At 42.3% G+C, this 17,925-nt stretch overlaps 1 protein-coding gene across 1 annotated transcript in view; it reads right to left on the minus strand.

Annotated features, from left to right (window-relative positions):
• CRIP2 (cysteine rich protein 2) overlaps positions 1-9,927 on the minus strand; it is a 76,893-nt gene extending 66,966 nt beyond the window's left edge. The window contains exon 1 of the mRNA XM_081324640.1: positions 9,816-9,927. Within this exon, the coding sequence (XP_081180766.1) occupies positions 9,816-9,858 (43 nt within the window). The 5' untranslated portion in view covers positions 9,859-9,927. The remainder of the gene's footprint in view (positions 1-9,815) is intronic.
• Between the last annotated feature and the right edge of the window lie 7,998 nt (positions 9,928-17,925).

Below are 17,925 nucleotides of genomic sequence, written 5' to 3' on the forward strand. Positions count from 1 at the left end.
CAAGACCTGAAAGGCTGTTTGAAGCCACTGAACAGGTTCATCAGACATTTATAGTGGAAAAATTGATATCCACAGCAGAAGCTAGTCCTTTACTTACAAACATTCATTTGGTGACTGTTCAAAGTTATGGTGGCCCTGAACAAAGGGACCTATGACCTATGCCCAAAGTTACAGACATTGCACTCATGCAGTTTTGTGATAAAAATTTGGGCATTTAGAAGCCCACTCACACAATCATGGAGACACTGCAACTCCTCCCCATTGCCTATCTCCCCCATCCACTTCTCCCCTTTTGGTGACCCTATACTTTCCCTTTTGGGGCACCAAACAATCCCAGAGCCATAGGGCACCAAAAAGCTATCTCAGACTGGAACTGCCTGGGTATTGCAAGGAAAGGATCCACCAGAATTGAGGCAAACTGGAGTCTGACTTTGCCACACCAGTAACTGCACATCCTTACCTTCTCTTTGCAACTCTCATTCATCTGATGGGCTTTTCCAAGTTAAAAGCAGCAGTGTCCCCACCTCACTGTTAGTATAAGTGTGCAGGCAATGCATGCTTTTTTTAAAAATTCCCCTTAAAGAAATCTGCCACAGAGGACCCAAAGGCAAACTGAATAGGAGTCTGAACTCCATGCTTCCTCCACTTCCATCCCTCACATCTAACCTTCCAATTTGGAAGAAAGATTTTGAAGAATGTTCCTTGCAACCAATAAGCATGCGAATGGATCTTGCTAGCAGAGCAAATGCAGCCTCCCACATGGAATTCTGTTTCCTTGGACTGAGAGATAATGAAGGTGGCAGTGATGCAAAGGGGCATTTTGGCAGGCTGCATCCAGGAGTATTTGCAAAGACGTGTTGCTTTAAGCTTTTATTTGTCCCTGAATCCAAGCCCAGCCCAGCCCAGCCCAGCCCAGCAGCCAGCCCAGGCATTTTACATCAGCAACAGGAGCAAGAAAATGATAAAGTTGAGCTAGGGCAGTAGAGAGCAGGGCAAGAGAGGTCTTGCAAATGAACAAAGTGGCATGGAAACAAGTCTGTTAACAATCGTTACGCTTCCTCTATTGCCATTTTCCTTGAAAACCCTGAGAACTAAATAAAAACTGTAAGAGAGAAGTCAATATGTAATACCTGGGATAGGGTTGGGGTCACTGTGGTGGACAAGCAATCCCAGAGCTTTACAATTCTGAGACTGCTTGCAAGGCAAGCTACACGGTGATCAAAAGGCAGAGATGGGGAGGGGTGATAAGTGGGTAGGGGGAATTGGATCTCCTGTGGTCCTAAGTGCAGGTAGGCTGCCAAGAGCCTGAATTTTGATCACATGACTGAGAGGGCACTACAACAGCTGTGCCAACTTATGGCATAGATAATAAGTCTATTTTTTCAGCACTATCATACTTCTGAACAATCATTGAGCAAATGGTTATAAATCCAGGACCATCTGTAAGGTCTTCTCCTGCACTCAAGTTCAAAAACATCAATACACTTTCTACAGTATGTATCATAGAAAAAGTTATTGCCATGATACAGTTACATGCAAGTGTGGAAAGATCCTATGTAAAGCTGTTTACATATCATACTTTAAATCAGAGGTGTAAAACTGCCAGCCCATGGGCCAGTTGCATCATACGGAGGCGGCGCCCACCCCAGCTTCGGCAATGCAAAACAAGTCATGATATGTCGCAGCACATCACATGATAGAGTGAGTTTGACACCCGTGTCTTAAATGTACTTCATCTGTTTATTTCACAGATCATCCAGCTAACATTGTCACAGCTGCCAATATATGATAATTGATACAGTATTTTTTTTTATTAAAAAGTTTTAACATACAATTTTTCCTTTAAAAATCCCCCCTCCCCCTCCCTTCTCCCTCCCCCCCTACCTCTCCCCTCCCCCCCTCGACTTCCCAGAGCTAAGTACAAGGTATATATAAAAAAAAACAATCATAAACAACCATATACTAACATCCATAAACTCTAAAATCCATCACTCTCTAGCTTATATAGGATAATATATATATATATATATTAAATATATATAGAAAAACAAAAATAGGAAAAAAGAAGAAGAAAAGAAAGAAGACTTATTCAAATGCTACATGAAACTTCTTAACCCTATAAATCCATTTTCTCCATTCCATAATATAACGTTCTTGCGAAAAATCTTAGGCCAAAATCTACACCATCTCTGCCAGGTCAAAAATCTTTGAAGTCACTCTCCTATAATCGGCAGTTCCTCTTTCTTCCATTACTAAGCTATCAAAAGTCTTGCTGCCGTAATTAAATTTCACATAATTAGTATCCACAACCGTAACGTCCGCAATTATCCCCAACAAAGAAAAAAAAAATTGCGAACAAAACTTTATCCTTTGCTTAAAAATCTTCTACATATTCCACCAAATTTTTATCCAAAAAGCCTTGATCTCCACATCTCCAACATTTTGGCTGATAGTCCGGATACATACTTGCAAACTTTTTAGGATCTAAAAGCCATCTATAAAGCATTTTATAAAAGTTCTCTCTTTACGTTCCTAACCCAAATCTTTTCCCACGTGTCCATTGCGATAACTTCCTAGGTGTTCATTGTAGAAGTTCCATAGACTTCTGCTGGTCTTGCTCTTTTATTATTTTCTTTTTGATCGTTTTAAAGCAGCACGCGTCACCCTCCGCTCTCCAGGATCATCCAAAGAAATTGTAGCTTGATCTCCTCCAGCACCATTCTCCTCTATCTGTCCATCCAAAATCTCTTGATGTTCTCCTTCTCCAGATCCCTTTGCAGCTTCCAGAAGTGATAATGAGGTTGCTTTTAAAACGTTATTATAAAAATCTCGCGCCTGCATCACAGTAATCAGACGGTACCTTTTACCTTCATACATCACCATCAACCCAACTGGAATCTCCCATCTGAACCTTATATCTCGTTGCTTGAGCTCTTGCACGAGGAATATGAAATCCTTCCTTCTCCTTAAAATCTTTGGAGGAATTTCTTTTAAAACCAAAATTTCTTGATCAGCAATCACCACTTTAGAATCATAGGCAACTTGTATAACTTCATCTCTAATTTCCCTCTTAGTAAAGTAAACCACCACATCTCTAGGCAGCTTTCTCTGTCTTGCAATCCATGAATTCACACGAAACACTTTATCCATGCCTCCCTTTATTTCAGATGCTGGCTGATTCAATACCACTTCCAGAGCCTCAGAAATCAGCTGCTTTAGATCTTCCTTAATATTCTCTTTTAAACCTCTAATTCTAACAGCAAACTGCATCTGATAATATTGAACAAGACTCAATTCTCTGTCCATTTTGTCTCTTAAATCTTCATTCTCCAGTACTTTTGCTTCTAATATGGCATTCTTTTGAGTCAAATCTTCCACTTTTTCCTCCAATTCTTCCACACATTCAGCCACTTTATACACTGAGGACAAAATGTCTACCTTCATCACCCTGAACTTCTGTTCCATCCTCTCTTCCATTCTCTCCTCCAATTTCTCCAATTTCGCCTCCATCTGTGCAAATTTATCACCCATTGATTCCAGAATTACCTGGGCATGTTTTTCAAGAGCATCTTGTAAATCCTTCGATGTCAATACATCAGGAAGGTGCAACGCCTGCAATGATGATTGTTGTACCGGAGAAGTTCCAGCACTCCGAAGAGTTTTTGAGGGAGGTTTAGCCGCCATCTTTTTTCACTTGTGACGCACTTTCACTTTAAGTTTAAAAAGTCCATCAAGCTAGAGAGTAGAATATAATAATCCTCTTCACCTTTTCCTCTTGTACCGCTCTGCCTGCTCCTTTTATTCCATAGTCCTTCCTTCAGGCAGGGGTGGTCGCAGACGCCTGGCTCTGCTCCATGAAGTCCGGAGCAGAGACGCTGACCAGCTGGGAGCCACCCAGGCTACGGGGGAGTTCAATCCTTCAGCCGCCCAAGCTACAAGCTCAGTCGGCCCCGGAGAACTCAACCCCTACCTGGGGCCTCACCCCCTCCTCTTCTCCCGAGGAGGGGGCTTCAAATTCGCCCGAACAGCTGATCGGCGCTGTTTCGGGCGAAAATCACTCAGCTGAGCCACGGGCAGCCCGGGAAGGCTGTCTCCGGCGCCGCGCAGCCACCGGAAGTCGCCAATAATTGATACAGTATTGATAATGTGATGTCACCAAAGAGTGTGGCCCTAAAATGTTCATTAACCAGGAATGGGGGAGGGGGGGCAGGGAAGAATGTTTGTATAAAATAGGTGTATTACATTTAGCAAAAGTTTAAAACATCTATTTTACAACTTAAATCAACTAATGAAAATCAGGTAAGCACAAATCAGTCATTTGCCAGCTAGATTGGGAATGGATGATTGGGGGACCCAGGCATTCTCTGCTGTTAGCTAGCTATATAGCACAGAGCAGAACGTATGACTGAGACATGCTTAGCTACAAAGATTCAACTTCTCAACTTTCAACCATTTGTATGTGTGAACAAGAAGTAGGTGAAATCACCATCTGTTGAAAAGCTTTTATCAAGCTTTCTCTTGGAAGAACACCAGTTCTCCATACAAGTAGTCAGACATTTTCAGGGAGGGCAATTTAGAAAAAGCCTACACATCTTATCACATTTCAGAGATGCACAAGTCAGTCACACAAACATTTGTTACATATTGACTTCTTATATTTTTTTTTAATTTAGTTCTCAGGGTTTACAATGAAGATGGCAATGGAGGAAGTGTAACAATTGTCAACAGACTTGTTTCCACAGTACTCTGTTCATTTGAAGGAAAAATGTTAATCAAAGTAACCATTTTGAAAGGGTATCTTAAAGAAACATTCAATTGTACTGCTTAGCAGAATCTATATACCAAATAACTTTTTAAAAATGAACTTAATATCAAAACATTTAAAATGTTGCTAGCATGAATAATAAAGGTTCAAAGAATATTCCAAATGTGTTATTAAAATTATTTTGTCTGTCTTGGCCACATTTTATTATCAATATTAGAAAATGGTGCAGCCACAATCAAAGTTCTTAACATTTCAATTTTATCTCAGATCTAATTATCTCATGTTACATTAATTTCTCTCAAAATTTCACATGTATTATGTTTCCTATCAAATCAGAAATTATAATAAAAATAAAAATTATGATTATCTAACTGCTCATTTGAGTAAGAAATCTTGTGAGAAAATGTGGGAATATTAAGCAACAAATAACAGATTGGATCCAAAGAGATACAATGTTAACCTCTTATTATGGCAATCAATGGATAGAGGAATACCGCATACCTTGAAAAAGAAGATTAAAAAGTATTGTTGAAGGAAAAGTCTTCATCAGAGTCCAGTCCAAGCAGGGAATAAACAACATGGCGACTGCTTTAGAAAGAAGGTTGCAGTTTATTGAAGAAGAGAGCCAGACAGAAAGATGGCTCTGGAAGAAAAGAGAAGGAGCACATGTAGAGAGTGGGTTTTTATACCCTCTAGGGCTCTTGAGGTTGTTTCCTGTTCCTGTTTGAGGCTTTGTATTTACGGTACTTTGACCTGAGTCTGAGTGTGTCCCTTTGGCATCTGTGGGTTATTCCTATTATGTCCTGTCTTGGAGTTTGGGTGGGGTATGTAGATTTTAGGTGTCTTTGTCTTCCTAAGCTTCTAGCTGGAGGGCTCCAACCTTCCTGAATGGATTATTAAAACTGCATTTCTACAGAGCTGGTTTCTGCTTGGGGGAGGGAGACTTGGGGCTATTAAGAAAAACTGGGCATGCTTTTCTGCCTCTTTAAGATCCTTTGAGGAAATATAATATTCTGCCCTTTTAATATTTCCTTCTCTGAGGGAGGCTGACTTCCCACAGTATTAGTAAGCAGGAAAGATTAAGTAAAAATAAATACAATTAAAAATAATTTTATTTGAAATATTTTATTTATGTGTGTGTGTGTGTACTTGAGTATGTTGAAATGGGAGGAGGCAAGGACTGAAAAAGAAAGGAATGGTAAATGAAGTAGTTAAGGAGGATCAAGTGACAGTAGGAATGAAGTAGATTATTAATAATTGCTACAACCACTCAGAAGATAGTTTGGAATAACAATCAAATGTTATATGGGTATTTATTAGATACATACTCCTTCAGCTCCCATGATCCTGTTACCTGGCAAAAGGCAGTGACTGGAATAACTAACTGCAAAGTTTCTCTGACTGGAGGAAGTGCATTGATCTCTCAATCTCTCTTTTCCAACACACCAGGGCATGAGCACCCCATGGTTAGTTTTCTTTGCATTCCTCTTGATATGAAAGCTACAAACTGGAACTGAAACTCTGTTTAGGATTTAAAATTGAGACAAGTCTCTCTTGTCTTGAGCAAGATGATAGAAACCCCAAATTGCCTGATTCCAGGTTTTGTTTGCCTTTATGCTGAGTACATATCTCAGAAACTCTTGTTTAATGTAAATAAAGACATTTAAAATAAGATGAAATTATCTATAAAAATCCATTTGATTTGATTTGTTTTCAATGTAATAATCAAAATCCAATAAACCATGGAATGTGAATTGGCCTCATATGTGTAACCACAGTTGATAACCTCAGTGTGTTCTTCTGCTGCATATGGACAAACAGCACAGTCCTTGTATAATGTTGTTATATCTGAACCAGACCAATAACTGCTCAAATATGCCTCCTATAATTCATGCAGAATTTCAGTTTTGATTTTTATATTTTTTGTAGTTTTTCCTCCCTACAGGAATGATTCCAAAAGCACTCACAGAGGAAAATGCTATAAACATACTTATTTTATGCCCGAGTGTTCTAAGAATAGGAAAAAAGTAGAAATATTGCATAATAAACTTCACCACTCCTGTAAATAACTTTAAAGAAAAACAAAACCTATCTTCCTTAATATGGCTATTTGAAACTGGTGGAATAGAAATTGTACACAATTCAGTTACAGGAAGGGTTTGGAAAACTGACTATTGTGTTGTCACATTTACCAAACTCAACCAATTCCAGGAAGGAAAAAGGAATTGTGCACAACAAATGCTCAAAATAGAATTGATGTTTAGCTGAATGTAAGAAAGCAATGTTCTACTAATTCTATTAAAAAATAAATTGGTGAACAGAGATTATTTTCCTGGATTCTCCACAAGCAGCTAATACTAGTCAGAACAAAAGACTAGCAGAATAAAGAAAAGAATCAGGCCAAGTTATTATGCAGCAGCAACAAAACCACATTCTGAACCAATGCATCTGTTGTTGAACAAAACACAGCAATGTTCCTTTGATAGGAGCAGGAAAAAGAATGGCGGTTTAAAATAAATACATGGCTGCTTACTCAATCTCACCCCTAGTTAAAGAAAATCAACCAAGAAGTCATGAAAGCTTAGACTACTGTTTCTCAAACATTCTGCAACTATGAACGCTAAACCAATGTTTGAAATATGAAGAAATCAGAGAATCCATTTAAATACCCAATTCTATGTTTTCATTTTGATGTTTTCATCTTGAAGAGCATGGGGTAGATTTTTCAGTAAATACGATCAGGAATATTGTGTACATTAGCCCATCATTCCATTTTTAAAACTCATTTAAAATTTTTGTACCGCAATAACTATTAACTCAGAATATAAGCTAGTCAAGAATGTTATTCATTAGAAATGTCTAATTACTAAGGGACATGTAGATGCCCAGTCTAATAAAATCTCATTTTTAGATACTCATTCTGCACATCTTCTATTTACCGTATTTTTATTCGCATAAGCAATATCACAGTTCTATTCATATTTGGTAACTATACTTGAGACTACATTATTGTTAGTTTTAGTACTGCATCAGTCACTTAATTATCAGCCATTTATTCCTTTCTGCAAAGCAGGTGATAGGCAGGAAGTGCAGAGAGAGAATTGAAGTGACCCAGCAGGGTAGAAAAAAAAGTTTGAGAATTAATGTAATAATCCTTCATAAATATATTGCTGAAACATATGACCATATATTTGAATGGCTCTGAAAGCCAACAGAACAAAGATTCTCAGGTCCTAAACAACCAATATAAATGAGAATTAAATTCAAATTCAATAAGAGACAGAAATAAAGTTAAGGGCCCACAAAATGCTGGCCACAATTCAACACATAACCAAGATCATTAATCTGTACTACTGTCACAGTTCCTTGTTTTCTGATCTATAAACACTAGAGAATATGATCTTTTACAACATTTCCATACTTTCACGCCATGTACAGAATCTCTTGTTCACTATAAGGTCTCCCAATTTCTCACTGTTCTCCTTACCTGCTTTTGACAATTAAGGCTTTAATAGAGGATATTTATAAACCATTCTGAGAACACTTTTGGTTTTTAAGAATAACATATATTTTGCAATAATAAAAAATATCAATTTGCCTTAAACATGTTTCTTATCTCCTCACAGAGAAGCTGCTTCCAACAAAAAGAATGGGAACAGACCAGTTACAGAAACTTTTTTTAAAGGTGCCACAAAATAACAAACTATTGTTTTACAGAGACATCTCTACCTGCAGAAAATTTGTTTCCTGACTTGTTATTTTTACAAGGCAGCAAACATATCTAACATACCTTCCTCCTATTTTCCCACAACAACCCTGTGAAGTGGGTTGGTCTGAGAGTGACTAGTCTGAGGTTACTCAACCCAATTGATTTTCATGGCCAAGGCAGGATTTGAACTCATGGTCTCTTGCATTCTAACCTAGTGCCTTAACTCCAAACTGGTTTCATGCTTAAGTTGACAATTCCTTCCAATCAATGCCCCCTAAAATAGTTAAAGTCATATATATGAAAACAAAGCTCTGTTCCAGTAGGTAATTGTTGAGCTGGGTATGCTTTATGTTAAACAAGAACAGAGGTTGATCAGATGTGCTACTAACCTAACAGCAGCACCAGTCTAAGTGAGAAAAATAGTAATGTATTTTGAATATGAAACATAACTGATTTAGATAAAGGTTTTCCTTCTGGAAAAGTAGTTATCAGGCATGGAATAAATATGGAAAGGAATGAATTTTTAGAAATTTCCAAGTAGAGTATTTTGATGATATATGATATTTTCCTGTTTGTCCATAACTTCTGGGATTCAGAATTATATTGGTTATGAAAATGGATTCCATTTTCTACCATGGCTGAGGTTGACATGGACAGGCAGCAATAGCCTTGGGTGGGGTTGAGATAGAATAAATGGAAATGGCTGAAGAGGGGAATTTGAAACACTCCTAACTTCTTGGAAGAAGCAGCTAGAGAAACAGAGGAATTGTTTGATTTTTAAGAAAAAATGGAAGTTTTCTAAAACCTGCATCCTTTGCAAATTAAAAACCCTTAACCTTAATCCACAAGGATTTAGGAAAAACATAGTGCACTTCCATAGGGAGAGGCGTTCTTGTTTTAAGGGCATCTCAGTGGTCAACTGGAAAATACCCCAAAGTGAGGAGAGGAGTGATGATAGATAACAAAGGGAATTGAGAGATCACCTACACTGGCTGGCCTTGGGGGTCCCACAACGAGCAAATCGATATTCTTTTCTCCATAGAACCAATAACATTTATTTCAGAGAGGCACTTTTGAGAGGTGAAAGAAACTTGAGCTATGAAACGCTCCCTGGAATGAAGGCTGACACCCTTCTCAACATGGTCTGGGCGCTCCAGAAGGCAGTTTCTCAGCCAGGGTCCGAGAACCGGAATGTCGCATTGCAAAAGACAGCCAAGCATCACTACTAGCTGGGGTAAAAGCACTGAAATTTCTAAACTGCAGGATTTAGGAAACGCTAATACATAAGAGAGAGATAGACGCCCCGAGAAATACGATAATGCAAAGGAGAAAAAGACTCACCGAAGTAGACAGTCTTGTCGCACTTGGGGCACTTGGATGCCATGATGGATAACGAAAATCTAACCACGAGCTTTTCCTCTTGGCTGTCAGCTCCCCACTAACACGCTTCTTCTCCCATCCACCCACGCCGGCTGGAACACGCCTTAGTTGCATCTCCATTGGCTGCGCGCTCCAGCCAAGGGAGGAGAAGGCCAGTGGAGATGGAGTCGCCACTGGGTGGGGCTATTGGTTCCCCCATCGCCTCCCTTGAAAGAGCGAAAACAGAGCAATGGGATACCTTCCTGCTGTATCCTTTCAAGCGTGCAGAAAGACAATTTCCGGCGGCTGGGAAAATGAACTCTGCTTCGCTTCTAGTTCTTAGGATGGTTGTTGTCTGCTTCCTCCGTGATAGTGTAGTGCAGGGGTCTTCAAACTTGGCCCTTGGTCTTCAAACTTGGCCCTTTTATGACTTGTGGACTTTAACTCCCAGAATTCCTCAGCCAGCAAAGCTGGCTGAGGAATTCTGGGAGTTGAAGTCCACAAAGTCATAAAAGGGCCAAGTTTGAAGACCCCTGGTGTAGTGGTAGTGCCACCATCAGAATGAAGGCTGCACACTAAAAAGCAGCTTCCTCTCCTTTTAGTCAGTCCTCCCAAACAGCACGGTGTGGGAAAGTCCTGGGCCTAGAAGGGTTATACCGTAGGCACAGGCATCTAAGCAGGCAGTGGCGGCCGTTGTTATTCATGCTGCAGAGATAAGCAAGGGTCGGTCAGCTGCTAAAATCAAAAGCTGCTGCAGTACCCACACGGGAGAACAAGGTTGGAGGACAAAGTTACAAGACAGTAAGGTGCAGTGAACTGAAGCAGGCTTAAGATGAGTTGGAGGCCAGGTGGCTGCTGTCAAACTCAAGTCATAACCAGCCAAAGTTGCCCATCTTCTATGCCACTCTCAGCCCTTGCTAAAGCTGACTAGTCCAGACTGCAATGGTTTGCAATTATTGATTGTTCTTGTGCTTCTCACCTTTCCCCCAAAATGCACACTTTTGCTGACTGACTCATATACTTGCCTTCCTTTTTGGAATTGTTTCCTCCTCCTTAGTTCCCTTTCCCCCCCTAACTTTCCAAAATGATTGCACAGAGAATAATCTCCTGCCCCAGGTTTCCCGAGTTCCCTCATTTTTTGTTTTGTTCATTATTAAAGTATCTTTGTTTTGAAGCTATGACAAATAAAGCCAAAGGAATGCTTGGGTCAATATTCAAAGACATAATGGATCACTGATAAGACTTCTACAAAATGTTGTTGAATGTGATTTGCACTTCGTTTATTCTGTCTGTATTGTTGGTGTCACTGAGTCATTTGCTAGTCATGTAGATAGAGTGAACTAGCAACAGAGCTCCATGGATTCCAGCACTTGGTATTCAGTATTGCACACCCAGTTGCTCATTTCCCCACTTCTCATTTTCCTATGGCCACCCTCATACAGAAGCATGGAATCCCATCCAAGAAAGTTTAGCTATGCTTTTTCATAGCTTTCCTGCAGTGCTTCGGATGCCTGCTACCCATAAAGAGAAGTCCACACTGCAGACTTAATATTGTGTCAGAGCAGTGGTTGTGTTAATTTGCTGCTGTTGTTTTTATCTCGTCTGCTGATTGCATTTTATATTGTTCTATGTTTTTGCATAATTTTTAATTGTTATTAGCTTCTAGAGTCATGAATTTGAGATTGACAGCCAAATGAATGAATAAATAAATAAATTTGTTCCACAGATCTCAGCTACACCCAGATGCTTGGCATTCATCTTCCCCACAGTTTGCATTCAGTTAACTGCAATTTTGTGAATGGAAATCTGATCATTCTGGTAATGGGTGGGCTGGAGTTCACGCCCCCTCATGAGTGCCTTAGTTTCTGCATAGCTGCACAATAATGAAGTAAGCAGCCAATATGGTGGCAATCAAGATAAATGTGAGCTACTCACCATTCTGAAAGTATGGAAGGAGGATTATTAACATGAATTGGCATGCATGCTCATAGATGCCATTCTGCCATGGTACAACCATCATCTTTTCCCAATCACTGTACCTCTGCAAATCTGTAGGCCAAAGCCATGGCAGAAACGCTAGTGGAAGTTAGGTGCTTTTTCAAAAAGGGAACCGGACTCTTTTTTTCCTTAAGAAAGAAGAAAAAGACATTTTGCTTTTCATCCAAGAATCTTCATCAGCTGGATAGTGAGGGGATGGAAAGATAGGTTCTGACAGGATGGTGGAGGGGGGGGGAATGGAAGGATTGTATTTCTCTGCAGTCATCTGATCGTTAGCATTCTCTCTGAGAGCCATTGAGGCCACTTGGGGGTTTCATCTATGCCCTCAGGCTCACCTGAATCAGAGTGCAAAAGGTTGTGGAATCTTCTTGGAATTGTGGAAAAGACTTTGTTGTAGACAGGACAGAGGTGGTGGTGTATTTCCCACCCTCCTCGGTTGAGTGAGTGTCAATATTCCGACTAACAAACCCAACAAAATGAGCACAACTGAGACAAACCAATCACTAATGCAAAACTTTACTGGGTAAATCATTTCAGCACAGGTGAAGGGAAACCAGCTCTGATAAATTGGTGCCTAAATCAATATTAGCATTATTTGGATGGAGGGAAAGTATAAAGTTCCCTCTCTCCAAATAATGCAGGTCACAGCTTGACAGGCGGACCCCGCCTAAAAACTGGAAGGAACCTGGAAAACAATAAGTACATGTTACTTTCTGAAATATCCCCTATTGTGATGGCCCAGGGGTTTGGGGGTATATACTATGGAACTTATTTATTATTAGGTGGTTTGCCTTAACGTGGTGGGCTTTTGTCCATCTAGCCTATGAAATCGGATAACCTTTCCATTGTACTACCATGTTTCCCCGAAAATAAGACCCGGTCTTTTTTTTTATTTGCCTCCAAAAGAGGCACCAGGTCTTATTTTTGGAGGTGGGTAGGTGTCTTTTCCACTCATCTCCCGCACCGACAGCCCCGCTCAGCCAGCCTACTTCTGTGGAAGAAGGAGCAGCTTCATGCTGCAGCTGAGAATGGAATTCCTGCCTGTATTTTGCAGTCAAAGGCCTTTCCAGAAAGCCACTGCAGCCAAGAACCGAGCTGCAGAGTTCTTGCAGAACCAAGCTATGGATTAATCTAGACTGGTCTTGTGGAACTCGCACTTTGACAACTTGGCATAAACTTGGCATATAGCTTAGCGTCCAAAAGTTTTTTCAGCACCTGTTGCACAGGTTTCACACGTTCATCCATTGTCTCAGAGTAAATGAGGATGTCATCCAAATATACTAGAACCCCCTTGTAGAGGTGCTCATGCAGCACTTCATTAATGAGCTGGATGAATACAGCAGGGGCCACTTGCAGTTCAAAAACATCACTTTAAATTGATAGCATCCCAGCGGGCAATTAAGGCAGTTTTCCGCTCATCACCTTCCTTAATTCTCACTCAGTAATACACCTCCCTCAGGTCTAGCTTCATGAACTCTTTTCCCTTTGCTAAATGTCCCAGCATGTCTTTCCTGAGGGGGAGGGGGTACATGTTCTCCACACACACTTCATTTATTCTGCAAAAATCCACACATAATCTCAGCAACCCATCCTTCTTTTCGTTGAATAGCACTGGGGCTGCCACTCGGGATTTTGCTGCTTGGATAAAACCCCTAGCCAAATTTTTATCAATGTAGTCTTTCAGCTCCACCATTTCCCTTAGGGTCATTGAGTACATTTTTTGCTTGGGGAGTTTCACCCCTGGCAGGATCTCAATGGCACAGTCGGTGGGGCAGTGAGTGGGCAGCACATTGTACTCCTTATCACTGAATACTTCCATAAGATCCTGGTACTTTTGCAGCTTCCCCCCTGCTCTGATACAGCTTTGTTGAGCTTCGGGTATGTGTCTTTACTTCCCTCTGGGGTGTGGACCCATCTCACTTCTGCCCTATTTGGGTGGGTTTTCGCTACTCCATCACAACGCACTGCGTGTCCTTTCCCCAATGAACCCTGTAGTTCCTCTTGGTCAACCATGATAGCCCTAGTATCTTCACCTAAGCCATTTTTGGGGCGATCATGAATCAAATAGCTTCTTGGTGATCTCCTAGCCTCAGGTGCACTGGCTCGGTTAGGTAGGAAGCAGGCAGTCCCCCACTATGGAGCCATAGACCTGCTTGAAGTTCATGGGCTGGTGCAGTTTCCTCACAATTCCAGGTTCTGTACTGTTGGCAGGCTGACTAGGCATCAGGTGCACCCTGAGTCTATTAGGGTTTTTACTATCCACTTCATCTCCAAATGGGGCACTATAATGTCTACTTGACCGTGACTCCCACGGTCAGTCACAGGTCCTCTGCAGTCAGAGTTCCCTCCCTTCACCACTCAAGGGAGAGACCTCAATGACCTGGCATGCCACTCACAGCTTTTCCTTCCCCTTGCTTGGTCACGTTTTGGGTTTTGGGGGAGATGGGATGGCTTGGGCTGCTCTGGGCACTGCAGCCTGGCACGTCATGGCCCAGTTGCCCTCCTGGCCACAATGGAAGCATGGGCTGGATGCATGTCTTGTGATCCCGGTGGGACTTTGTGCCCAGTGTGCATCTCTCTTGGCTTTACTTCAGGTGGGCCTCGAACTTCCCATACCTTTTGTACTTCATCAGGCCCAGTTCCATGTTGGTCACCAACTGGTACTAGTTGTTGAGTCAGTCTGGTACTTTGGGGTACCCAGGCCTGTTGGCAACACTATGTCTTCATGGCTTTCCAAAAGAATGTCAAAGGGGGGGGGCAATCCTATTTATATCCATGGGGATAATGTTCCTTAGGGAGTGAGCCACAACAGAGAAAGCCCTTCTTCTTGGTCCTGCTAGTAGGACCTCCTTAGGAGAGGGGACCTGTAACATTTCCTGCCTTCTCACTTTGGTAGGTCGGGAAAAGACACTCCTTCAAATAATCTGGTCTCAAGCTAAGTAGAGCTTTGAAGGTGACAAATAGCACCTTGAATTATGGCATCTTTTAGCAGCAACAAGGATGAATACTTTATATTCATGTAATCCAGCTACTGTGTTTCATACTCCGGCTATAATATTGTGGAAAATTCCCCACTTAATTTTGGCAAACGCTATCAAGTAATTTCAGCAATAATTAAAGGGAAAATTATTGTACATGAGAAATATATATTCAGGAAAGAACAGTAAAGACAATAAAAACATTGCTGCAACCCAAACGCAAGTTTGATCACATCCTTAGAAAAAATACCCCTTCTTGTGATTAGATGGGACCTTCTCAACTCCACTTTATAAACAACACTCCTAAGTAGTAGAAAATAATTAATTCCCTTCTCTCAGGACTGTTGCCCTCTTACCAAAAGCTGAAAGGCTTTTGGAGTAGAAGAGAAAATAATCCTTCCAAAACAGTACAGCCAGATGGTTTTGCAATCAACAATTCAAATGGATAAGAGTCTGAGAGGAGACACGCATTCTCTGCATGCCATTGCAGTAACACTTGGTTGCTGCTGTCACTTTTCAAAGAAGCATGTACTTCTTTTTGAGTTCAAGTACCATTCTTCAAGGAAGAAAATGCCACGTCTTTTGTATTTAATAAAATTAGAGAGCGAGAAATTGTTGCCAGGGTACGCACATCTGCTAGAAGAACATTACCATCATTGTGGAAATAATCTGTCCAATAGTTTGGAATTTAGGTACAAAGTCGTGAGTTTAGGAAGAGATTAACAGCAACACAGTTCTTTCAGCAGCTGTCAACAGGGTGTGAGGTGGAAATTTTCCCATTGCTTTCGAACAGTATAATGTTCCAGTGCAATGCGATTGTACTATATTGTAATAGATTATTCTTGTTATGGTTGGTCACATATTCAACCAGATGTTCAGACTGGATTTGGCATGTTTATCCACCTATCAAGTCTTTCCCAAGGACCTGGGATACACAGATGTGGAAGTTTGATGGTATTGTTGCAGGATCTAAGCCAGGGCTTTTCAACCTTTTCACAGATTGTACCACTTTTAGGATATGGCAATATCCGAGTACCACCAGTCACCTAGCAAGGTGTCCAAAACTTGATGACCAAAAAAAAGGAAAAAAGTGATAAAGTACAGGTTATCCTTGACTTAAGTTCACTTAGTGACTGTTCAAAGTTACAACGGCATTGAAAAAAATGACTTATGACCATTTCTCACACTTATGACTGTTGCAGCATCCCCAGGGTCATGTGATTTACATTCGGATGCTTGGCAACTGATTCATATTTATGACGGTCACAGTGTCCCAGGGTCATGTGATCATCTTTTGCAAATTTTTGACGAGTGAAGTCAATGGCCGGGGGGAGGCACAGCCAGCTCAGTGTCACTCAGGTCCCCAATAGTGTGGGGGACTGTGGGGGGATCCATGGGTTTCTGGTGGAGAGGGGTGGGACTGGGGTAGGCGCCAGGGCATGGTCCACCGGAGGAGCCTCGCCGTCCCTCTTGGGCCACGCGGGAGACTCCTAGGCAGTTGCGTGGGCTGTCTGGAGTCCTGGCCAGTGGAGGGCAAGCACCCAGCATGGCCCTCGAGCTCCCAGGGCACCAGAACCCTGAAGCCCAACCCACTCTAGCCCCACTTCCCCGAGGGGGCACCTGGCTGTGCTTACCTCCTCATCAAGGCTACTGCTGCTGATGTCCTCACTACTCTCTTTGGACAGGTTGCTCATGATGGGTGCAGGAGGGCAAAGTGCATGAGTCAGAGGGAGGCACACTTCCTCTCCATGTGAGAGACCCAGCTTTGTAACCAAAGCATCCTTAGCGATAGGATGGGAGACCCTCAGGATAGGCCAAGAGTAGGGGGCAAGGGGATGCAGCAGGTATGCTGGTGGCCAAGTGCTAAGGCAGGACTTCCCTCAGACCCTCCCTCCCTCTTGTTCCAATCTCCCTCCTTCCTTCCTTCCTTCTTTCCTTCCTCCCTCCAGCTCTACCCTCCCTCTTTCCCTGCCTCCCTGCTTCTCATTTTGATCTCCTTCCTTCCTTCCCTCCCTCTCATTGTCCCTTCCCTCCCTGCCACTCTCCCTCCCTCCCTCCCTCCCTCCCTCCCTTCCTTCCTTCCTTCCTTCCTTCCTTCCTTCCTTCCTACCTTCCTTCCTTTCTCCCTTTGCTTCCCTTCCCTTCCCTCCCTTTCATTGTCCCTTCCTTCCCTGCCTCCCTTTCTCATTCCCATCTCCTTCCTTCCTCCCTCCCTCCATGCCCAGGAAGGGACAAGGGGATGGGGAGAGGCTGCCAACGCAGCTGGTGGTTGTGCTGCTTGTGGCCACTGTAAATTCCTGGACAAGAACTGCACAGCCTTAAGAGCAGAGTGGCGGGAAGATATTTGCGATGAGGGAGGGAGAAAAACAGGCAAGAAATGCAGCTGGGGAAGGGTTACCCTCTGGGAGGAATGAAGAAAGGCAGCATCTCCACACACCTGTGGACTTTGGGGGAGGGGATGCTGTGAGCAGCGTGAGAGTCCATGTTAATCTGTGCTATACCGCCCAGACACCAGCCTGCCTGGTTTTGGCAGGCAGGGCACGCTCTCCTCACCATGCAGAGAGGCTGGGCCAGGCAAGGCAAAGCTGGCGAGAAGCTGAACCTGCCTGGGTGTGCACAGAGGTTTTATTTATTTTATTTATTTTTTATTTTAATCCCATTTATATCCCGCCCTTCTCCGAAGACTCAGGGCGGCTTACACTCTAAGCACAAATCAATGTGCTTAGCAATAGCCTTCATTCTATGTATATGCCTGCTTATTAGGGCTTTTGCCCCCCCCCCAGCGGCATTATTACAAAGTCAGCTTAATTGCCCCCAACAACCTGGGTCCTCATTTTACCTACCTCGGAAGGATGGAAAACTGAGTCAACCTTGAGCCTGGTGGGATGCGAACCTGCACTAATTGCAGGCAGCTGGTGTTACTTAAGGAGGCATTAGCCCACTGCTCCACCAAGGTGGCGAGCATATGGTACATGGAGTCCCAGGTGAAAGGAAGCACTCAGAATACAGTCAGCCTGCAGGGCAAAACAGTCACCCGGGACACCAGCTGTTCAAATTATTTTAGGATTGTTCTGGGATTGCACTCAAGACACCTATTATCATTGGTACTACTTTTC

This window comes from Vipera berus (genome assembly GCF_964194415.1).
Source record: "Vipera berus genome assembly, chromosome: 3".
Lineage (NCBI taxonomy): Eukaryota > Metazoa > Chordata > Lepidosauria > Squamata > Viperidae > Vipera > Vipera berus.